The sequence below is a fragment of the Podarcis liolepis genome (genome assembly GCF_965112155.1).
Source record: "Podarcis liolepis genome assembly, chromosome: 1".
Taxonomy (NCBI): domain Eukaryota; kingdom Metazoa; phylum Chordata; class Lepidosauria; order Squamata; family Lacertidae; genus Podarcis; species Podarcis liolepis.
In genome coordinates this window covers 119,852,346-119,877,143 of record NC_139554.1, presented here as the reverse complement: position 1 = coordinate 119,877,143, position 24,798 = coordinate 119,852,346, and the positions used below count along the sequence as shown (strand labels likewise).

General features: G+C 43.5%; 1 protein-coding gene across 2 annotated transcripts; it reads left to right on the top strand.

The window, feature by feature from the left end:
- The first annotated feature begins 5,522 nt into the window (after window positions 1-5,522).
- On the top strand, window positions 5,523-23,094 carry SLC40A1 (solute carrier family 40 member 1). Of its 2 annotated transcripts, XM_083468680.1 has the most exons (9): window positions 5,523-5,889; window positions 5,923-5,995; window positions 8,078-8,145; window positions 13,044-13,203; window positions 14,317-14,432; window positions 16,127-16,253; window positions 17,916-18,161; window positions 18,936-19,589; window positions 20,914-23,094. In XM_083468680.1, the coding sequence occupies exons 2-9, from the start codon at window positions 5,962-5,964 to the stop codon at window positions 21,231-21,233; spliced, it is 1,725 nt and encodes a 574-aa protein (XP_083324806.1). In that variant the 5' UTR covers window positions 5,523-5,889; window positions 5,923-5,961; the 3' UTR covers window positions 21,234-23,094. The 2 variants fall into 2 exon arrangements, with proteins under 2 accessions (XP_083324806.1, XP_083324805.1); XM_083468679.1 differs by having other exon boundaries at window positions 5,523-5,995.
- Window positions 23,095-24,798: the final 1,704 nt, after the last annotated feature.

Below are 24,798 nucleotides of genomic sequence, written 5' to 3'. Positions count from 1 at the left end.
TTGGCAGCAGTGACCCCCCCCCCAAAAAAAACCCAACACTCAACAACTTTGGGCAATTTCCCCCCACAATTTTTTTTGTTGCCATCCCAAAAAATAGGGGTTGTCTTATACATGGAGGCATGTTATACACGGAAAAATACAGTATTTATCTGTTTGTATCCACCAGTGCTTCTCAATCACAGGGATTCTCAAAATGGCTAGCACTGGGATATATATATATATATATACATACACACACACACACACACACACACACACACACACACACACGGGACAGGAGCAATCAATCACTATAGCAGCAAGCAGAAAGTTCCCTTAGAATTCACATCCCAAAGGACAAACCAGAGCAAATTACATAAAACACAAGATATGAATTTAAAGAAATGGGTGGACATGAACAGGGTGCATGCTAATGTGAATGATAGAAGAACAAAAATGCTTCCTATAAGCTGCTAGTGGCTTAAGCATCCTCTGCCACAGGCACATCAACATTCTGCATGTTTTAAACTGTTTTGAATATGGTATTTTAAATGGTTCCAACCCGCCCTGGGACTTAACAGTGAAGGGCAGTTAATAAGTTGTAATGGCCATGACGACAACATCCTGGAAGGCCACAAGTCATTTGTCAGGCTTTGGTTTGGTTTTAATTTTTAATTTTTGCTTTAATTTACAAACTTACGGACGTCCGGTTACTTAGGAACTCCCTCAAGTATATAGAAAACACTAGTTTATTTCTGAGTGCTTTTCAAGCCAACAGGACATTCAACCACCTGAGTTTGTTTCTACTGTATTCAAGTGGGTCCTGCAACAAAATGTTGTGGTGTATCTCAAGGAATGCCTGAGAGGACATTGATACTTAAAGTATTCAGGAGCACAGGGCCATACAGAGATTCAAATAAAAATTGCATATGGATGTGCGTAGATGTCACTGTGCAAAAACAGATGGTGGTTGGCTGGAATCTTACCTGCACGTTGCTGTGCAGTACAGCCAGGAACCCCATCAGCAAAAATTTAATTATTTTGTTTTATTTTGAAAAGGGAGGGAAAGAGGCCAGAGATCTGGAATCCGGCACAAAAGCCATTGGGCTCAGGATCTCTGGGCCCGGCAAATACTGGAATAGCTCATTCAGTGGAGCAGGAGACTCTTAATCTCAGGGTTGGGGGTTCAATCCCCATGTTGTGCAGAAGATGCCTGCATTGCAGGGGGTTGGACTAGATGACCCTCGTGACCCTTCCCCTTCTGTTTGGGACTCCAGCCAGCCTGGAATAGGAAGCTGATAGTCCTGATTAGGCCTCACGGAACAGATAGGAATTTTTGGGCGGTGAGAAGAAGGACATGTTTTCTTTATAGCTCTAAAGCATGGGTAGGCAAACTAAGGTCTGGGGGCCGGATCTGCCCCAATCGCTTTCTAAGTCTGGCCTGCAGATGGTCCGGGAATCAGCATGTTTTTACATGAGTAGGATGTGTCCTTTTATTTAAAATGCATCTCTGGGTTATTTGTGGAACATAGGAATTCGTTCATCCCCCCCCATATAGTCCGACCCCCCCACAAGGTCTGAGGGACAGTGGACCAGCCCCCTGCTGAAAAGGTTTGCTGACCCCTGCTCTAAAGGGCTGCCAGCCTTGAACCTGAGCATTTTGGAAAATGGAAAAGTTGGATCTTTCCCTTTCGTTCCCCCTGAAACATCCTGTTATGTTGAAGTTTGTTCTCAGCATGCTTCCATAAACTCCATTAACTGCCTGCCTCCAGCTCCAGGATGCTCAATATAAGCAAATAGGCCTTAATTATGGACTTCAGCAGACCAGTTTCCACTGTACCATTTTCCTCCCCTATCCCTGCCCCACTTGCCCCTAATATTCCATGACTTGACTGCTTTCAGCCGCTGACTGAACTCACAGACATGCAGAGTCTGCCCAGCTTCTGGTTCTTTAAAGCAGGGGTGGAGAACCAAATATGGCCCTCAGATGGTGTTGGACTCCAGATCATAGCTGTCAACCGTCCCTTATTTGGCGGGAAAGTCCCTTATCCCAGCGCTGTGTCCCGCTGCTGTCCCTTTAAGTTAACCCACAAACATTCAGTAGCATGTCCTGGGACTAGGATTATATTTGGGTCTCAAGAAACATCTTAAACCATAGCTGTCAACCGTCCCTTATTTGGTGGGAAAGTCCCTTATCCCAGCGCCATGTCCCGCTGCTGTCCCTTATTGATGATGTCCCTTAAATTTCCCGGGTTTCAAAGGAAGCAGCTCCTCTCCCTCCCTTCCTGCCGGCCAGGGAGGAGGGAGGCTCCAACTGTGTTGCTTGGCTGCATTACTCACCCAATAAGGAGTCTAAGAACGACTGGGGGGTGGAGCTTGCATGCCTTGTGCCGATCAAATTGGTTGCGTTGCCTGGGGAATCGCCTTTGCTCAGCACTTCCCAGCGGAGAGGTGACGGTGGTTTTCCTTGCTGCATCCCCTTTGCCGGGTTGCTGTGCTGTGGGAACCACCGCTTGAGGCTTCGTTTGGCTGCTGGCTGGGCTTTCTGCCTTTGGCTCGGAGGGGCTCAGAAGTTGAACATACCTGTGCTTGGAAAATCCCTTATTTTGGCTGCTGATCCCTTATTTTCAAATCTGTAAGTTGACAGCTATGCTCCAGATCCCACCATACTCAGCCAGCATGTCGAATGGTGAAGGACGATGGGAGTTGCAGTCCAACAACCAGTTTGTGGGCCACAGGTACCCACAAGCTTTAGAAAAACTTTCTTTTTATAGGCTCAACTGCCATCGGTATTCATAAGTCTGGGGGTCCCACAGGTGCTTGCAGGGACGTGTGGTTTTTGGTTGCTTAAAAAATCTTTTAAATTTACAAAGTGATATCCCTCTTTGTACCTACGATGTCTCTCACTTTTTAAATAGATTTTATTAGTGCTTATAGAGGAAAAATACAAAGTTAGTATCAAATATATTTTCCCCTTTTTTGTCCCAGCTAAGACTTCGATCTGAATACAATAAAAAGAAAAGGGGAATAAAGAAAGAGAGGCAAACAAAGAAAAAGAAATAGAAAAGATGTTAAGAGAGCTTCTTTTAGATTTTTATATATTCTTTCTGTTTTAACTCCTTTTAGTTTTTTAAAACGTTTTTTAGATTTTAAATGATTGTACCCCTCCGTCCTTATGATGGTCTACAACCGTAATAAAGATTTGTTGTTGATGATGATGTTAAGAGAGAGAGAGCGATAAATAAAACTCAGAAGGGACTTCCAATTCTTCGTCTGTCTATGATACACACACACACACACACACACACACACACACAAAATATTCACTTCATCCGCTCCTATATAACACCCAACAAAGCCACTTTCAGTAAACAAACAATGCCTTCTATCCTCAAATCCAATCTTTAACAAGGATGTCTCTTGAGCTTGTAGAAAGCACTCAGTTTTAGTGTGTGGAAAGGACCGTCTTTTGCTTCCAAATGTATTGGCACTCAACCACTATTAGAAAGGGAATGGTGATATCGGTATCCTTGGTGGCATGTAGGGTCCTGATCAGAAAAATCTATGAAATGGCACATGGCAAAGGAGAGATGGCAGCCTTCCAGAAGGGAGAGCTGAACGTTGAAGTTTCCAGACCAGGAAAGAAGGGCATGAATGAAACCCAGAGGGGGACTTGAGTAAAATTCTGGGAAACCTGTCCCTACCAGAGAAGTGTTGGAAATGAAACTGTTGGACTGTGCCGAAATAGCGAAACTGACCGGAAAGCTCAGGAACCAAGAAGACCAAAACTTTAACAAAGAATGGGGGGGAAACTGATCTGTAAAAATGTAACTTGGGGGAAAAAAGAGAGAGATTGCTCATACCTTTGTAAACCAAGAAAATCCTTAATTAAAAAAACAAAACAAAACAAAGAATGGGGAGGAATTATAATTTATCTTGGAGACCACTGTAAGCAGATGAAAACATTAGCAGGACTGCAATAAAACTTCTGTCCTATTATCATAGTACCATCGAGAGTGTCTTAACCTATAGTATATTATCGTGGTATGGGAGCAGCTCTGAAACGGATAAAAAAGCTTTACAGATAACAATTAAAATTGCCCAGAATGTTATTGGGCTCCGACTACCAACCCTGGATGAGATCTTCACGTCTCGCATCTTGAAGAAGTCACATAATATTCTGAGAGATCCCACCCACCCTGCTCACAACTTCTTTGAACTATTGCCTTCGGGCAGAAGATATAGGACGATGAAAACACGAACCACACGCCTTCTGAATAGTTTCTATCCAAGAGCTCTGATTGCACTAAATAATGATCTCAGGGCCAGTTGCAAGGTTTAGCAAGCAGGGAGTAGGAAGGAATGAGATAGGTTTCAGGTTATGTTATGCCTTTAATAGGTCATGCTATATTCTGGATTATGTTATGTTTTATAGATTATGTCTGAATAGGATGAGAGTGTCGGAGATACGTGCAAATGTATATGTGAACCCGGTCTTTGGGTGGGTGTTTGATTTTCGTTGTTGTGTATACTGTGTATATACGGACAATGACAATAAATTTATCTAAATCTAAATCTAAATAACACTTGCAATGTAGCAAGTACTACGGAGAGAATGGAGTGATATAAAATGTGGATCACTGAAAAAGATGCCGTAGAAAAGGTTAATAATAGGACTCATGGAGGGGGAAGGTGGGAAGTCCAGAGATTCGGAAGAATCTTTAAATGTGGATGTGTATGGTTGTATTGTTATAATTTTATATTCATAAAATCAAATAAAAAGTATATTAAAAAAAATTATGGGAAACCAGCAGGAATGATGGTGCTTTTGAGTGAGAAAGACCAAATGTGCCATATTTTCAGTGGTGGCCATTTGCTTTAGAGCAGTAGTTCTCAACCTTTTTTGGGGGGGGGCATGCCCCACCTAAGCATCTCTAAAATCCTGTCCCCCCATGACATATAATTCTTATTATTCAAAAAGTGAAGTCCTATTCACGTGGAGGAAGAAATGCAAAAAATAAAATAAAAAAAACCTCATTGTTCATAACTCATCCTCGAATTCCCCCCACCCTTAAAAATCAAATTGCCCCACGTCGGGAACCATGGCTTTAGAGGGTCCCCGGATCACCCCCCCCCCTTAGGAAGCCGTTCCTAATGTGGTCCTTGAGTTTTGTTTTGAGGCGCAGCGCTGGAGGAGACTCAGGAGGATGCTATGCGTCGCAGGGTGTCATTTGCAAAGCCCTGCGGGGAGCAGATAATGTACCTCTTCCAGGGTGGAGATTCCGGCCAGCCTTCCTAGCCCTATAAAAGGCCCCCCCTCCTCTCAGTCCCGGCTTCCCCAAAAGAAGCACCAGCCCTCTCTCTCCTTTCTTTCTCTCTCTCTCTCTCCTTCCAAGCCATCCCTTCCTCCCTTGCAGAAGGCGCAGCTCGCACAGTCAGGACGGGCGGGAGGGGATATGCAGATCTGCCGGCCGCTGATAGGCGACTCCGGGGAACTCCTCCACCTTCGCGCGGCCCCTCGCCTCTATATAAAGGGTCGGCTCGCCACAGCGCCAGGACAGAGCCCAAGGGGTCAGCTCGGGCAGGAGGAGCTGCGGCCAGAGGAACTTGGTGGTCGCCTTGCGGGGTCCCCATTCCCAGCGGAGCGGTCGCGTCGCGGCCACCTGCCCATAAGGCCATTTCTTTCCAACTTCAGCTACAGTGATAGCTAAGTTTGGAAAGAGCAACACGGGGGTTAGGCCGTTTCGTCCGCTTCTTCTTCTTGGCGCTGCGCTCTGCCCCGCTCTCCTCTCCTGGGTACCCCCGAGCTCGCCGCTGCGCTCGTCGCGTGTGTGTGCGTGCGCGCGTGTCTGCCGGCCCGCCTCTGTCGCGCGCTCTCACGAGAGCAACAAGCCGCCGAGAGGAAAGGACCCCCCCCCCTCCCGGGGAGAGATTTTTATAAACAACAACAACTCAGAGGTGCCAAGCTGATATATATAAGCCATGGCAGAACAGCAAAGCAAGCAAGGATGCTGTGGTGAGTCGCCGAGCGCGGAGAGGGACGCGGGCTGAGCGCACGGGCGCAGGTGGCGAGGCTGGCTCGGTCGCCAGCCGAGCGCAGGCTGCCTTGTTGACGCGGGGAAGCGGGTCATGGAGAGGTCTTGCGCGCACGGGGGAAGGAGGGAGTTTGCGCAAAGGCGCGCGCGCTGCGCTGGATTCTCTTCTGCGCGCACAGCGCCAGGCGCTTGCCCGCAGTGTCTCGTTACCACACAGGCAGAGAGGAGGCACCGGCCCCTATGGACCTTTGAGGGGGCCCTGCGACAAGGGGTCGAAATAATACTGATTTGATCTTGAAGGAAAAATGGCAACCAAGCTTTCTTAGTTCGGTGTTACCCGCTCCAGAAACGAAGCTTTCTGTGAGTTGGTGTGTTGCCAGTTCATAAAAGTTGCTAGGAGGTAATTGGTGATATTTCGACTGCCCAGGGGCCTCCATAGGATTTAATCCGGCACTGGGTGCTGAGTTTGGTAGTGGGTGCGCATGCACCCAGCCCGCAACAAAAGTCGCTGCGCTGATGGGTGCGCTGTAAGCACTCTTGCAAAGTACAGTCATACCTTGGTGGCCAAACGTCTTGGAACTCACACATTTTGGCTCCCAAACGATTGAAAACTGGAAGTGAGTGTTCTGGTTTTTGAACCATTTCCAGAAGCCAAACTTCTGCCACGGCTTCCAGTTGGCTGCAGGATGCAGCCAATTGGAAGCCGCGAATGGTTTCAGGAATTGAACGGACTCTTGAAACGCATTCTGCTCGAGAACTAAGGTACGACTGTACCTTGCTTTTGCTGGACAGTTCAGCAGTTTGAGGAAGGGCCCCCGTAGCCCATTGGTAGAGGGGTGACTGCCTTGGATGCAGAAGGCCCCACTCCAGTTACGGCAGTGGGTGTCCTATGTCTGAAGACCTGGAGAATCGCTGCCCGTCAGGAAAGATGGTGCCGAACTAGATGGATCAGTGGTCTAAGGCAGCTTCCTATGTTTTGGCAGCCAGCTCCTATTTAGGAGAAGGAATTCTTTAGGAGAAGAAATCCAAGATGCGTTGGAATCCTGGCTATGTCTGGGAGAAGAAGTGTTATGCTTTGTGGAGGCTATATTCCCTTACATGGGAAGAGGGCACACAGGTAATGCTGGATTGCAACCATGAGGTATAAAATGAGGTTGCTGAAGAAGAGGAGAAACTTCGTGGTGTTTTTCGCACTGAAGAGAGAAACATCTGCATACTTCTGCTTTCGTTAGCTTGGCTGAAAGGGTCATATCCCTGTAACCTAGAAAAGTGCATGTGTAGCGTTAGTTGTGATGGCTTTTATGTCGAAAAGAGGTAGGACCACTGTTGGAATTTTGTTCATAACTTTTTGCCATTGGAATTGCATAGCAGCGCTTCCGAGTAGCACATGAAATAATTCTGGCGGAGGATGCATGGACATTAAATTGGGACTAAGGCAGCAGCGGGTTGCAAGATAGATTGAAAAAAATGTGGCAGACTAGATAGATGGAAAAACTAAGTGCCTTGTGACAGTTAATAAAACTTGGTGTTAAAGGAGGTGGATATTTCTTTAAGCAAAGACTGAAACCTATAGGTAGTTGTCAAGCTGTCTTGGTGCTTTACTCAAATTTATTAAGCTAAGTAACAATGCTAAACAACGGCAGAGATGATGGTAGAAGCTTGGACACTGTCTAGCTCATGGGTAGTCAAACTAAGGCCCCGGGGGCGGGATCCTGCCCAATCACCTTCAAAATCCGGCCCGCGAACGGTCTGGAAATCAGTGTGTTTTTACATGAGTAGAATGTGTCCTTTTATTTAAAATGCATCTCTCGGTTATTTGTGGGGCCTGCCTGGTGCTTTTACATGAGTAGAATGTCTGCTTTTATTTAAAATGCATAGGATTTTGTGGGGCAAAGGAATTTGTTCATTTTTTCTCTCCAAAATATAGTCTGCCCCCCCCCAAGGTTTGAGGGACAGTGGACTGGCCGCCTGCTGAAAGTTTTCTGACCCCTGGTCTAGCTGCACAAGAAAAGTAAATTGGCAGGACACACTTAAATGACAACTCTCTTCTGTTTCCATCTTAGGATCCTGTGCCAGTTATTTCACCTCTGCAAAATTCCTACTGTACCTTGGCCATTCCCTGTCCACTTGGGTAAGTAATGTATAACCGTAGATAATATACATTTGGCTGGTCTGGACAACTGTTGCATATATCAACAAGAGGGGGTTGTGCTGTGTGATATCATGCCACAATTCAGGTAAAATGTGCAACAATACATTTAATAAAATATGCTCTGACACATTGGTCCTGAATTCTTTAGCAAGCCCCATCACAGGTTTCAGCTCTGTTAGGACCAGAGCCTATGCTTTTCAATGAAGAATAATGTAGATCTCAGCTTTGTTAAAGAGCTTTGATATCAATATTCTGACTTATTTTCAGCAGTATCCAAAGGCCTGGTTGTCTAAAGATTTTTTTAAAATGTTTGAATTTTTATTACGTTTTTATATGTGTTGGAAGTCGCCCAGAGTGGCTGGGGAAGCACAGCTGGATGGGCGGGGTATAGATAATGATAATAATAATAATGGTTGTTGCTGGAATTTTTCTCCTTTCCCGTACCAAGAGATATTTATTTTGTTTGCATAGGCAACTCTAGTGTGTTGAATTGGGGCAAATGTGCTTAAAAAAATGATAAAATTATCAGTGATTTATGAGGAAGAATGTTTGTTAGCAAAAGGGGATGGTTAAGACACAGCATTTCCAAGGAGCAATAATAATAATAATAATAATAATAATAATAATAATAATAATAATAATAGTAAACAACCCATACGTGAACTGAGAAGCTTCTGTCCTGATTCAAATAAAAGGCAAACTTTTTTCTTTCTCTGTAGAAGGCAAGTTAAATTAATTTTTATATGCTGTTCCCCAGTGACTGTCATGCAGGAACACGGAGCTTATGATCTTTGTGGCAGCATATAGTACATCTGTATCAGCACAGTGCCACCAAACATGGCATTAAACTGACACAACAAAACCACTAAGGTTGATATTGCAAGAAGGTGAAAAGACACACATGATTAGGACTGGGGTTTCAGCAAAACCTCTCTTTAGTTTGGCCATAGTTCACTCAGGGCCAGCTTTGCCATTAGTCAGAGCAAGGCAGCAAATGCTGGGAACTGGGCAGGTACTGAGGAACAGAGGTGTGGGTGCCACTCACTCGGCCCCAAACCCTAAACCCAGGCTGCTGCCCTTGGGCACGATGGAAGACACTGTCCACTAACCAGTGCTGAAGTAAGGTTGAACTACCAGCTCTTTTTATGTGGAATGGGGCGCCATCTTGTCCTTTGAAGCAGAAAAATCTATTGGGCCATTCCTGGTTGGAAGTGAGTATCTCACTATTCAGTGCAATAAAGAATTTCCCTAAACTCATCATAAAATACTTGGGGCATGATCTAGCTAGAGTTAAGTTTTGCAACTCCCATGGATTTCAGGAGGAGCACTAAATGTGCTTTTTTTAAATGTGTCAGGTTGAAATTGTAATTCTTGGCTGTCATATCATGGGCAAAGCACATGCATAAAGCACAAAGGTTGTTTGAATGGCTCCACTGTAGCTGTTCACCTTGGAACCTGCTTTTTCCATTTAAAATGGGCTTGCTTGTTCAGCTGGTTGACCAGCTGTAATAAGCAGCTCTTTAAACCTCTGGCTGTGCACACCCTTCTGCTCTGCCTGCACACATCTGTGTCTAGAATTGTGGCTTATAATTTAGGTAGATTGGTCCTTAAAATATGTTGGACCTCCGCTCAACCCTGGCTGTTGGCTATGTTGGCTGGGACTGATGGGAGCTGGAGAGCCTCCTGTTCCTCACCCCTACTTTAAAAGGGTCTCTATCTAATGAAACCCCCTCTGTGTCCTTAACTGACCATGAATTTGCGGGTGGGAGAGGTTGGAATGTTTTGTTCAAGATGCGATAGAGAGATAGGTTCTATAGTTCAGTTCAGAGTTCAGCACACATAAGCCACTTGCTTTTCCCAGGGAAAAAGAACTCCACCCCCCTTTTTTTGAGGAGAAAAATCGGTCATTGAAAGATGGTGGCAATTCAGGCATGTGTGGAGTGGTGCTGTAGTACAGAAAGAACATCTTGGCTGTTGTTGTGGAGGCAGCAGGTATGCTCTTTTGAGCCCTAAACGGCCTCGGTCCAGTATACCTGAAGGAGCGTCTCCACCTCCATCGTTCTGCCTGGACACTGAGGTCCAGTGCTGAGGGCTTTCTGGTGGTTCCCTCGCTATGAGAAGCCAAGTTACAGGGTACCAGGCAGAGGGCCTTCTCGGTAGTGGCACCCGCCCTGTGGAACGCCCTCCCACCAGATGTCAAAGAGAAAAATAACTACCAAATTTTTAGAAGACATCTGAAGGCAGCCCTGTTTAGGGAAGCTTTTAATGTTTAATAGGTTATTGTATTTTACTGTTCTGTTGGAAGCCACCCAGAGTGGCTGGGGAAACCCAGCCAGATGGGCGGGGTATAAATTATTATTATTATTATTATTATTATTATTATTATTATTATTATTATTGTCTGTGGTTATAACCAGAGGTGTCTTAGGTGCAAATCAGCAAAACAAAACATTTCAGTTCAGTAGGTGTTTAACCTAACCATGCCCCAGTTTTGCTACATAGCACCCCGATGCCTCTGTCTGACAAGGCAAGTTCTGAATCACAACAGATTGTCCTGTATGTGGGTATGCAGAGGGTGGAATCCTTGTAGTTTCATTTATTTTTACTGGGAATTGCTTCTGAGGCATGGGGTTCGTATGAAGGCATAAGCAGCTAATTAACTTCCCCAGTTTAATTTGCTAACAATTGGTTTGTGCCACCCATGACAGCCTTAGTGTCTGACTCACTGCTTTTCTCTCTTAATAAGAAAATAAACAGGCAAAGAAACACTTTCTTAAGTAGCTAACTTTGCAGAAGCAATACACACACACAGTCACACACTTTGTGGAACCAAGACTTTAAATATTTGAATTAAAGGATGCTTAAATATTGCAGGCAACTGTATCCATGCTTGCTTTTGGTTGTTAGTTTTGAGGCAAGGAACTCCTCCTTTGTCTCCAAGAGAATGTTGTGCTCAGTCTGACAGCTGTCACAAGCAATAACTAAGCATTTAATCTCAGGTTGCACCTGTGGCTTCAGCTAGGACCTTTATGGAACAGCCAAAACAACTTACATTTTTAGAGACGAAAATTCTGCTTCTAGTAACTATATCAAGTTAGGGTAGTTTCATATTTTCAGTCCCAGGATGATCAGTAAGGGCACTTACGTCAAACGTGGCTCCTCAGTGAGTGTATTTACTCATATGCATTGGTTTATTACATTTACAACTTAAGAACAGCTTTACATGCACACCCAAAAATGCAGTGTGTGGCATTACCCATATGCGCTTAGCTAAAGTCTTCCATAGGTCCTTTGGTTTAGTTGTTACCAGATTGTTGTTTTTCTTGCTCCCTTGGCTATTTTCAGGCATTAAACAACCGTTCCCAGTGTTTTCAGAAGTGAGTGTTGTTGCTTTTGTAGCCAAAAGGGCGCAACCCACACACAAGAGAGGAGGCACCAGCGTGTTCAGGGGAGTCTCAAGGTTTTCAGAAATACCAAAGAATATTTCCAGCGGAGGTGGTGGGGACTTAGATAAAGGGACCACAAAACAACCCAGTGAAGACTGAGCACGTTTAGAGGCTACAGAGTGTGGGCTGAATATTGGAGGGGGCCAGACTGGTTGGTAGGACCAATAGAATGGAGAATTGTGGAGGCTGGCTTGGCTAGAACACTGAAGAGAAGCACACATTCACTGCAACATTTCAATGCTGGCCCCACTTCTGCGTTCCATGTTTGTTATCGGCAATTGCCCCCTTTCTGCTGCTTATCAAAGTGAGAAACTTATCTGCTGAACACACATTTAGGACTTTTCAGAGGAAGGTAGATTGCTGAAATGTGAACATCACCAAATAAATGAACGTCAGCGACACCCCTTAGCTAGCTTCTCTGACAGATGGCCTTTAAAGGGTCATTAGACGACATGACCCTTCCACTCAGATAATGGGGGTCACAGGCAATAATTGACTTACTGTGTAACAGTCCCATTGCCCGCAATGTAACCTGTCCAGTGCAAATTAAGGATTACTGTAGGAGTAACCTGTCTGGTACACAGCTATTGCTTTGTGACAGATGAGGGAACTACTGGGTTTCTGGTTTTTTCAACAGCAGATTTATTATGCCACCCAAGCTCCTGTTCTGTATATTTATTTGAGTAACTGTAAAACAGTTACGGGCATTTCATCAGAGCTCATCTGCTATCGCAGTTGCTAGGATAATGGGGAAGTTTCCATTGCAGCGCTTGCAGGATTTATTGGGTTCTACATATATAGAAGTTGAAATCTAGTCAACTTCAAGCAGAGTTGGAACAGTTTCAAGGGCTCCAACTTCCAAGAAACCAATGTTGGAGTTAAAGTGCTGTGAAGGAGGAGGATGTTGGGTTATTACAGTTCAGGTAACCAATGAGAAGGATGCAAGGAACTTCAGCGTGGGAGATAATAAAGGAGGGTAGTTGTCTGGTGCCTTCGTTTATTCGTTTTGTGTTTAGGTTGTCTTTTTAGTCCCTTGCCGGGGAAAGGGCAATGGTGACAAGGGCAAGAAGGTGGGTCCCCTCAAGGAAGGAGATTCACGGGGAGCGTCTTACCCAAAAATATGGGGAAGACACTCTTGGATACTTTATAGACACCCTAAAGCAGAGCTTTCCAAAATGTGTGTCACAACACATTAGTGTGTCGGCTGCAGTTTGTAGGTGTGTCCCGTGAACGCTCCCTGCGCTCCTCCCAGGGCTGCAAAGGGAGCAGGTAGCCCACTGGTTTGCTAGTAAAACTGAATTAGTGTGTCGCGAAATGATGCATGTCTAAAAAGTGTGTCGCCGACATGAAAGGTTTGGAAAGCTCTGCCCTAAATTGTTATGTGCAGCACATAATTTAGTATTAAACTGAATCTCTTCCCCCCCCCTCTAGGGAGATCGTATGTGGCACTTTGCAGTGTCGGTCTTCCTGGTTGAACTGTACGGAAACAGTCTGCTCTTGACTGCTGTTTATGGGCTGGTTGTGGCAGGTTCAGTTCTTCTTCTGGGAGCCATTATTGGAGACTGGGTAGACAAGAACCCAAGGCTCAAAGGTTAGTCATGTTTTAGTGGTTTTGATGAAGAATGTTGACATGTGTTAAGTGGACCCCAAATCACAGAAAACAAGATGGAAGGTGTTAAAATGGCTTACGCCAATGTTTACTTTCTAAATAGATGATGATGATGATTGCAAGTTTTCAAGCATTCCCCTCACCCATGTGGCACTGGGTTGTATCTCAACTTCAGTGTACAGCTGCTAAAAGCAATAGACACAACTAATGTATGCCCGTTGATTTCAGTAGGCCTACTCTGAGTATGGCTTAGTTAATTTTATGCCAGTCTGAAAATGATGAGCCTTATCAAGGTGTAGAATATTTGAATAAAATGCTAGAGGCATTGAAAGTTTGATTAGTATCTCATTCGGAGCTGGTAAAGAATAACTCTGCAAGCTCGCAGAGTTCTATCCAGGTTTACTCAGAAGCAAGTACCACTGTGTACAACAAGGCCTATCCTCTTTATAAAACCTGTGTGGCAGGGCTGTAATGGTCACATATTCTCTGCAAAATTCATATGCCTTGTCTCTTGGACTAAGCATTTTGCAGACAGTATAATTATGTGACCTGCTTAAAGCTAATTTTAAATAATTACTGCCATTAGTAGTACATTTCAGCTACTCATGCTAGGTGTTTCCTCCTCGGCTGAGGCGTTAGCATTTTAAAAAATTATGCCTTTGTTTTGAAGGCAGGGCCCAATGGGTGAACAATTACTCCATGTTTGAACACTAAGCCCAAGGGGGTTACTCAGCGAAGGCGTAGTTACTCTTGCTGGTGGAGCAAGCCAGACAGCTTCAACATAATTCTTACCAAATGTCTTCTTCATTTAGAGTCATATTTTAATTTCTTTAGACTTGCGGGTGTTATATCCTAGGGAGCAATCTCAACCAAGTGTTGGTCTTATGCACCCACTCCCCCCTTTTTTGCCCCTCAAAGTGCTGGGAGAAATAACAGAAGCCAGGAGTCTGTAAACACGAAACATGTTTTGCTTTAAATATTGAAGAGAAAGTTGCCTGAAAAGATGCAAGGTCTTCCAATGGTTGCATATTTCCTATTGTTATTGTTGGCATGACCTAAATTGCAATTTCCCTCCTCTCCCTTCATCCTAAACAGTGGCCCAGACATCCTTAATTGTGCAGAATGCATCGGTCATCTTGTGTGGCATCCTTCTGATGATGGTCTTCCTGTTTAAGACTCAGCTTTTGGCTCTATATCATGGGTGGCTTCTGGTAAGTGCACAAACCTCATCATTTTTATCCAAAAAACCATTGATAAACATTTGATTATGATAGCACTGTTGCCTTTTCAGTCAGCCTGAAGCTTTTTGATGTCACAATACTTAATGGATTCAATCGAATATAGTCTGTTGTCAGTGCTTAAATGGATTTCCTCTTGCTAGGCCAATAAGGTTGGTCCCATCCTAGATCAATAGTAAAGCAATCTTATACATGCTTAAGGGACGTGGGTGGCGCTGTGGTCTAAACTACAGAGCTTAGGGCTCGCTGATCAGAAGGTTAGCGGTTCGAATCCCCGTGACAGGGTGAGCTCCCGTTGCTCAGTCCCTGCTCCTGCCAACCTAGCAGTTTGAAAGCATGCCAGTGCAAGTAGATAAATAGGTACTGCTCCGGCGGGAAGGTAAAGGGCGTTTCTGTGTGCTGCTCTGGTTTGCCAGAAGTGGCTTAGTCATGCTGGCCACATGACCTGGAAAAACTGCCTGCGGACAAACGCCGGCTCCCTCGGCCAGTAAAGCGAGATGAGCGCCGCAACCCCAGAATTGTCCGTGACTGGAATTAACGGTCAGGGGTCCCTTTACCTTTACCTTTATACATGCTTACCTTTGAGTAGACAGTGACATTTTCTCTTGAGTGGACACGCACAGCAGGAGTGGGGAAGTTATGTCCCTTCAGGTGTTGGTAGACCACAACTCCTATCAACCCTCACAACAGGCCATTATGACTAGGGCTGTTGGGAGTCCAACAAGATATGGAGGGACTCAGGTTCCCCAGCCGTAATGTATAGGTTTGCACTGTTAAACATGAACTTCAGTACTCTGTGTGGTTACCAGTGGCGTCATTTGCGGGGGGGCTCTCAAAATCTGGTGAGGCGTTCTCAGAGTTCCTTTTTCAGAAGAGGAAGGCTTTTAAACCAGCAAACTATGATTAGTCCTTGCCTGCCAAGCCAGAACAAGAAACTCAAGGTTAAGCCACATTCATGATCTCACACATCATGGTTTGATGGATTATCTGAACTGAACAATGGTCCAGCTTTCAAGGACACTCTTTTCTTTATACTAGGGGTGAGGAACTGGCCAGTTCCTTATCTCTCTCAGCCTGCTATAGGCCAACTTGGGCAGGTGAACAACATGCCTGTCTATCACCTGATGTCATAATGTATTCAAGCCTTCTTTAAGGAGAGAGAGGGGGGGGGAAAAAACACTGGTTTAAAAATAAATAAATCTGTAGGCACTAGGGCAGCTTGGGCTGTGCTGGGATCTTTTAAACCATCTGGCGGTATTTGTAGAGAGCACTGTGCTTTGAAGCCCCAACAATCCGTTGATGGTCAGGACTTCAAAGCACCTCTGGAAGGCATCATCAATCAGCTGATCAGCAGTACCTGCAAATCCCTTTTTGGTCCAGCCATGACTTTACCTGTTGGGCAGGTGGGTGTGGCTTGGCCATAATGGCCTGGCTGGCCAAATGGGGATACCTGCTATACCTTAATGGTTTTGGATCGCTCTAGTTTTATGTCCACACAGAGGGAAGAGAAGACAAAGGATGGTTTTTGAGGCAGTGGAAGATACATCTGCTAGCAGACAATGGTTGTGGGCAAGAAGTAAACAAGAAGTAAATTGTAATTTAGCAGTTTGAGGGAGAGTGGTTGATTTGTTTTCCTTATGCTTGAACGTCTCTTTCCATTCCTGCAGACCCTTTGCTATATCCTAGTCATCACAATAGCAAACATTGCAAATCTAGCCAGCACTGCCACATCAATTACCATACAGAGAGACTGGGTCGTCGTTGTTGCGGGTGAAAACAGGAGCAAATTAGCAGGTGATGTATTATTGGGTTTTGGTTATCTTAAAAACTATTTTACTCTGTATACTTGGCTTTAAACTAGCTGAAATCAGCACATTTTTCTGTGTTATAGGAGTCGTGAGTCAACATCAGGTTATAAAGGGCAGATTATATTTGTTTCTCTTCCCTTCTCTTTCTTGTTCAGAGAGAGCAGGAGAGTAGCTAATTATAATAAGTGGATTATCAGTTGGTCATGTAGACATTATGCTCTGTGGCCCTTGTTATAGTTCAGCTATTCCACTGCCAAGGTTGAACAAACACAGAACTTTTTACACAGCTGTGTTTAGAATCAATACTTTGTCACATTTTTACTACGAAAATATTTCTTGCAGTAGTACAAGGGTAAGCATCAATCTAATTTTACCAGGTGCGATGAGTTCTTGCCAATATCCTCTGTTGTAAGAGAGGTGAACTGTGTTGCCATATGGCAAGCCTTAAACCCCAGTCGTAAGCCTGCGCAGATGGAGTCAGTAAGCTCCAGGATGTTTCAACAATCTAGACCGCATTCTGTTGATTTTAGTTGCTTGTACATGTTTGGACTTGAAGTGCCTTTATTTATTTAAAGGTTAAAAAGCAACAACACCTGTATACCACAACTTCATTTTTTTAAAAAAAACACACTAAAGTGGTTTGCAACAATTACATATACACAACAAAAACCATGCAAACAAATTCACAAAGATAATCAGGCAACTGTTGCAGAAAGTGTTCGTCTTAATTGTCTGCAGAAGCATGGGAACAAAGAAAACTTTTCAGCAATCGTCTGACGGTCAAAATAGAAGACACCTGCTGCATATTTTGGAAGAACATTCCACAGGGCTGGGCTGGTGACACTGTTTCTTGTCCATAACCAATGAGCCTCACCAACTCGGGGGACAAGCAACAACACCTCCTATAGATGATCTCAGAGATCAAACTGGGATGTAAAGGTTCAGGCAGAGCCCTTAGGTTGCCTGGACTTAAGCTGTTCAGGGCTTTGTAAATTAATACAAGGAGCTTGAACCCGGCTTGGTAGTAGATGGGTAGCCAGTTTAGCCGTTTTCACTGGTGTTATGTGTTGTTGTCCAGGTTGAAGGTGGTTGTATGAATTTACAGAGCCCTGAACAACTTAGGTCCAGGATATCTCAGGGATCGCCTGAACCCTTATATCCCCGCTTGATCACTGAGAGCACCTGCAGGAGAATCTCTGCACAGTAATCCAACAGAAATTGTATGTTAAGACTATTGGAGATGAGGTGGTGGAGCCAAAAGACTGCGGTTGCTATCTTTACTGTACAGGGCTACAGGTACATTTGAAGAGAGAGGAAATGTGAGAAGCTACATACTTTTTGCTGTAATTCAGTTGTGCTGCCAAGTCTTTGAGGAGCTTCTGGCCTGTTTGTACTTAAAAAAATAACAATGATCTGTGTATGTATGATTATTTAAGAAGTTTCTGGGGCAGTATGAGGAGGAAAACAAAAGGATAGTATATAATATAGAAAGTCTGAGTGTTGGCCTCTGAATCAAGGCTTACTTGTTTGCAGTAAATTTTATTGAAATCTTTAGGAGATCTTTGTGTGCAAGTAAATAGTATTGAATTTGGGTTTCCCAGCTTCTATATCAAGTATCGATTTTGCGTTTTCCAATGTTCCCTTACAGATATGAATGCTACAATACGAAGAATTGACCAGCTGACCAATATCTTGGCCCCAATGGCTGTTGGGCAGATAATGACCTTTGGATCACCTGTGATTGGCTGCGGATTCATTTCTGGGTGGAACTTGATTTCCATGTGTGCAGAATATATGCTGCTGTGGAAAGTTTACCAGAAAACTCCTGCTTTGGCTCATAAATCCAGTTCAAAGGTTGAGGAGTCAGAACTGAAGCAGCTGAACATGCAGAAAGGTACCAGTATTTCCAAGGAGTGTATTTGGCCAAATAGAAATGACCTATAAGGTACAAACCTACGTACAGCTTCCCAAAAGCAAGCCCTATTGAGTTGAAGGAGACTTACTCTCTCACTGTGTGAAGAGTTGCAGCCCCAGTCCCTCTCTTTTCATAGAATGCTTCCAAAATGGATTGCACTACAAAAAGGTCTTTTGAATTTGTTTGGAAATGTTAAACTTGCTTGTTTCCTACAGGTGGATTCCATACATATTACTATCACTCCTGCCTCTGTCGGCACTTAGTGATCACCTTCTAATTCCATCTGCCAAGTGCATCTGCCAGTCACAAATATATTCCTTCAAAAGCTGATCCTTTTAAAATGAGTTAAATATATTCTTGAATATTGTTTTTTGTAATCATCATCATCATCATCATCATCTACCTTTCATTGTAGGAAAATACCAAAGTGATGTCCTTTTTTAAAAAACAAAAAACAAAATCCATTAAAACAGACAAATGAAATGAAATGGCAAAACTAGCGCAGTGTCAAACACTGCTACTGTCCTAATGATCCACATTCTTTGGTTTAAGCCAGATACTTAAGATCTGGGTGCAGCTGAATGGTCTGTTGAGTGGCAGAAAGCATGTAGGCTCTCCTGAGTTCTCCTTGCTCACAGGAGTTCTTGCTAACAGGACTTCTAGCTGTAGTTTGACGAACCGCTGTTGAAATAAAGTAATGGCACAATACAATGTTTTTCCTTGGCAGTACTTAACTCTTGTCTCGGTCCACAGATGGCGAGTCAAAGCCCAACGAAGGAGTCCAGTTAATTGGCGAGAAAGACATGGCTGTCTTTGAGCCCAAACTGGAGGAAGAAGTTAGCTGTCTTTCTCGGATGGCCGAGCCTTTCAGTACGTTCCGGGACGGATGGGTGGCCTACTACAACCAGCCGGTGTTCCTTGCAGGAATGGCCCTTGCGTTCCTTTACATGACTGTCCTAGGCTTTGACTGCATTACTACTGGCTATGCATATACTCAGGGACTGAGTGGTTCCACTCTAAGCCTCTTAATGGGGGGTTCTGCCATAACTGGAATCCTGGGTACTGTCGCCTTCACCTGGCTGCGTCGCAGGTGTGGCCTGGTTCGTACGGGTATCATCTCTGGAGTGGCCCAGTTGGCTTCCCTCGTCCTGTGTGTGATTTCGGTGTTCATGCCTGGAAGTCCTTTGGATCTGACTGTTTCCCCGTTTGCTGACATCAGTGCTAGATTGTTTGAAAGTAACCCGTTGCCTACTATGGCGCCTCAAGGCGAGCTCCTGGAAATGCCCTTTACAACTGGAATGCCTTCCTTGTTCAATGAGTCAACTTCTGATCCGGGTTTGGCTCCCAACCCTGTGCCTATTGTCTCCGTAAGCCTTCTGTTTGCAGGAGTCATTGCTGCGAGAATTGGTAAGTTAACTCAGAGAATCATAAAATTCTAGGGCGGGGAGGGTACCCGAGGGTCGTCTAGTCCCAACCCCTTGAGATGCAGGAATCTCAACTAAATCATCCATGACAGATGGCCATCCAGCCTCTGCTTAAAAACTTCCAAGGAAGGAGAGTCCAGCTCCTGAGGGAGTCTGTTCCCCTGTCAAACAGCTCTTACGTCAGAAAGTTCTTCCTGATGTTGAGTCAGAATCTGCTTTCCTGTAACTTGAATCCATTGGTTTGGGTTCTGCCCTTTGAAGCAGGAAAAACCAAGCTGCCTCCATATTCCTTTTAGACATTTAGATGACTGTTTCTGATGCTTTAAATAACAATTTAGACCTCTCCAGTAGTTGGAAGATCCTCTTGCTTAAATCAGATTTTAAGAGAAAGGATTGTAGCCTAAATATGATGTAGAATTGCTTGTGCAAAAATTGTAGGTTCACGTTCCTTGCATATATATGATCTTTGCATAACATGCAAGGCAGAAACTAGTTTCCAAGCAAATATACTATACTGACATTCACCCTGAATTATCTCACAACAAAGCAGAACTGTGCATTAGTACTGGAGTCTAGAAGGGTTGTTGAGAGAATAGTTAAAGAGTGATCACATTGCATATATTTTTAGGTTTTGATAGTTCACATCCTTTCTTAATTATCTAAGTTACAATCTTAAATGTGCCTTCTAGAAGGTAAGCCCCATCTGATGCTTTAGTACTGATTTCCAGATAAACACAAACACTGGTTTGTATTCTCAGTTAACAAGCAATCTCTTTATTTTTCCAAGAGGTGAATAGGTTAGGCATATATACACTTATATACAGAAGAAGAAAATATACTTATATACAGAAGAAGAAAAATTCACTTAGAGGCAAAAAATAGGCATGAGTTTTACAGTGGTACCTCAGGTTACATAAGCTTCAGGTTACATACGCTTCAGGTTACAGACTCCGCTAATCCAGAAATAATTACCTCGGGTTAAGAACTTTGCTTCAGGATAAGAACAGAAATCGTGCTCCGGTGGTGCAGCAGTAGCAGGAGGCCCCATTAGCTAAAGTGGTGCTTCAGGTTAAGAACAGTTTCAGGTTAAGAAAGGACCTCCAGAACGAATTAAGTACTTAACCCAAGGTACCACTGTACCTTGGTTCATTTCATTAAGGCATGGAAATGGTCTCAACATTTGCAAATCAGCTGTAGAAAAGAAGGTCTTTTAACTTTTGGAGATACATGAGATATCTTGTGTGGCTTTCCTTTTTTTGCCCCCCAAGCAGGAACTGAACAAATTCCCTTTGTATTTGTCTTAACAGGACTGTGGTCTTTTGACCTGACCGTCACGCAGTTGCTGCAAGAAAACGTGATAGAATCAGAAAGAGGTATCATAAATGGCGTCCAAAACTCCATGAATTACCTTCTGGATCTCCTGCATTTTATCATGGTCATCCTAGCTCCTAACCCAGAAGCCTTCGGATTGCTGGTGCTTATTTCTGTTTCCTTCGTTGCAATGGGCCATCTCATGTACTTCCGGTTTGCCCATAAAACCCTGGGGAGGAATGTCTTTCTCTGCTGTACCCCTGTGCCAAAATCGGTGTCTGACGACCCACCAGCTTGTGATGCGTCAAGTGTCTAGAGAGAGTGTCACTTACTGCTGCCAGCGCTTGTTTTTCCTGTCCATGTACATATATATATATGCTTTATTATGGGTCAGGGGTAGCTGGTACCTCTTAAAAGTGGTGCTCAACGCTCCACCTCAATGCTTCTCAAACTGTTTTGCCTTTGGGCACATGATCACGTGTGGCTTTTCCCCAGTTAGAAGTGGCATAGCTTATTTATTTAAGGGGAGATCTCCTGAGTAGTGTTTTTTTTGTAAGTATGATAGTTAAAAATAAAAATAAATAAAAGATAAATACGATAAATCAAAAGACAAATTGAATGAGAATGAATTTTGTTCTGATTCCGCCTCCCCCCCTCCAAAAAAATAAAATAAAATTCATGCGGATTTGGAACAAAGAAATTAAAACCAGTTTTAAATAACTATTGCATCCTCTGTAATATAATCAGTGATCCCCCAATGTAACATAGATGTACTATATTTTGTCTTTAATGAAATTGCCAAGAAACATGACCAAAACGTTACACAAATGAGCAAAAGAGTTATGTGCTTTACTCAAGAGTAGACCTATTAAAATTAATGGACCTAACTTAGCCGTGCTCATTAATTTCAATGGGTTTGCCACCAAAATCTGTCTTTCTGTGATGGTTGTTCTTGGAAGAAATGCCTTTATTGTTTTAAGTATGCTCTTTGGAATAAGGAATAGTGAACGATATTGTAGAATATATTTGCAGCACTTCTTAGGCACCGAGAGTAGCAGGTACGAATATAGCATTGTAAAGCCTAGGGCCTTACATCCTATTTACGAAACTTGATTCCATAGTGTTAAGGGGAAGATACATGAGATGGCTTTGCGTGTTTGATATTAAAAAGTGTGAAAGCATTACACTGGCCCTTTAAAAAAAAAAAGTTCAAAATGCGTACAGATCCTTAAGCTGAAAAATACCAACCACTTATTTTTGTTTAGTCCACTAACGTCAGGAAAACAAAAAAATCTATAAAGATTGTAGCTAAGAAATTATTCACCTGAAATAAATGGGAATTTGCAGAAGAAACTCATTCCCGTGGGGCTCAAATAAGAGGCGTTCTGATTTGTGTGCATGTGTGCTTTTAAGTCATGCGTATGCTTAATATTTTTTGAGAAATCAGACCTATTGAACGTAACATGTTAGCAAGTGATGAATAGTCCATGCTGACTGAAATGTAAGGAACGCGCCCTTGGATCAGATTCTCATGTACCCAAGCAGGTTGCGCCATGCAGCTGCTTTCTCCATGCCGGGTGGTGTCGAGGCTGCCGTGCTGTAGCATCACATGGCCAGCACATGGTGCGCTGGATGTAGCTTTACGTTCCTCACCTTTCAGCCAGCATGAATTGCACTCAGTAGGGTGATCTACCTTCAGATGCCCACTTCAGCTCACAGGCTTGTTGGATTGTGGCACATAATGGACAACTTTAAATGTTTTATAGAGTTGATATTCTTATGCACTCGAGATTATATATATATTATCTCAAAGTATCTTTTACTGGGAAAGTGTACTTTTTTATTAAAAAAATATATCTGTTTTTGTAAAAAGGCTTCTTACTGTATGATCTTGTAAAAACTGCTTTGATGATCGGTAGCGACTGACAATGCCATATGTGCTAACATGCTTTCCGAGTCCTTTTTACAGTGTACAGGAAATGCTTTTTACATTAACCGTTTTATGCACTTTTGTGGAAATTGTATGAATGTTGCTCTGAGCACTTTGCTTTCCAGTAGAGTTGAATTCTCTTTACTGTATTCCTGGGAGTTTTTCTAAGAGATAGCAGTGTGATTTTAAATCTTTGTTAAATATTTGTAAAATATTTGTTTGCATAAAATACAAACCGTTTTTCACACTTTTGGTTTTTTTTGTCATTTTTTGGAGTATACTTTCCACACACACACACACACACACACACGAGTCAAGTTGTATAGAAATAGTCTGACCCTGAATTTAAAAGGACTGTACATCAAAGCTTCATTCTAATCTGGCCTGACCCCTAGAACTTTGAAACTGACACTAGACTTTGTTTTGAATGGAATGCAGACACAACTATTTCTGGCGTGATTGATGGCAGGGTCACAAAACGATTTGAGGAAATCAGTTCTTGCAACCGCAGGATTTTCCTTCTACAGGATTTTCTTTTTAGCTATCTGAAACTATGAGTCACTCTTTTTTTTTGGTTGATAGTACTTCAGCTGTACATTTCATGGACGTTTTCTTATCCAATTTTTTATTAAAAAACCCAAAGATTACATTATTTTTTTAGGGATGGAGCTATAGCTCAGTAGTAGAGCATATTCTTCCCTTGCTTGCAGGAGGGCATGGGTTCAACTAGCATTTTCAGTAAAACGGATCTGGGGACAGGTGATGGGAAAGATTTCTGCCTGAGATGGAGAATCTCAACCAGTCAGAGTTGACTGTTCTGGGCTAAAACTGAATCACTCTTCTGCATTTATTTCCCTTTAGGATCATAGGAGGCTGCCCTATACAGAGTCAAACCACTGGTCCCTCTAGCTCTGTATTGTCTGAAATGAGTGGAACCAGCTCTCCAGGATTTCAGATTTGATTCTCTCCCAACCCTGGGATCTGAATGCTAAGCAGATGTTCTCAGCCTTTCTCAACCATAGTCCCCAGATGTTGTTGAGCTACAACTCTCATCATCCTTAGCTAGCAGGACCTGGGGGTCGGGGTGATGGAAGTAGTAGTCCAACAACATCTGGGGACCCAAGGTGGAGAAAGGCTGGCCTAACCATTGAGCTACAGCCCTTGGTGTGAAAAATGTGCTAATGCGGAAGGAAAACGCCATGGGTGGGGAGCATGCATATACTCTGACAGAATATATTCGGTGATATATGGTGATATATTCGGTAACCTTGACAGGTTTTTTTTTTTTTTTAATCAGCAGTTGGGGGTGGCAGTTCCTCCCCGTTCCCCAATGCGTCTTCATTTGTTAAAGGAAGACAGGGAAAGAGAAAAGAATATATATATATGCAGTGTGGAGCTGCATGGAAGCATCCTTGCAAAGGGCCATTGTGTTCTTCTCTGGAATAGGTCAAATGCATATTCAAGGAGTTCAGGCAGAAGCAGGTGTCTGAGAATTCTTGTTTGGGGAATCATGGTGGGGCAAGGTTTCTGGGTTTTCAGACATCTCTCCCTCTCTAGCACTCCCCTTAATAATAAACAGATCTTTCCCTCTCCCTGAAAACAGTGGAAAACCCTGGGCTGAATACTTTTTGCCCAGTGCTGGGTGACCATCAAGTATGTACCCAGAAACCTGTCACCTAGGCCCTCTATGAAAAGTTCTGCAAAGTTTTGCTTCCCTGTCCCCTACCTTAAAAAAAGAAGAGCTAATGTCACTTTAGACTTAGAATTCCAGTCCTCAGTCTGTTCTTACTAGATGTTACACAGACCTTGCGGCACGTGAATAGGACTGAGGACATTTAATGTGTTTACTGAAAAACCAGCACAGTGTGGGACAAAGTGCATGCTGTAAGGTAGGGCTTTATCCTGTCCTAGCATAAGTCAATATTTCTTCCTAGTTAAACTTTTCCCTTAT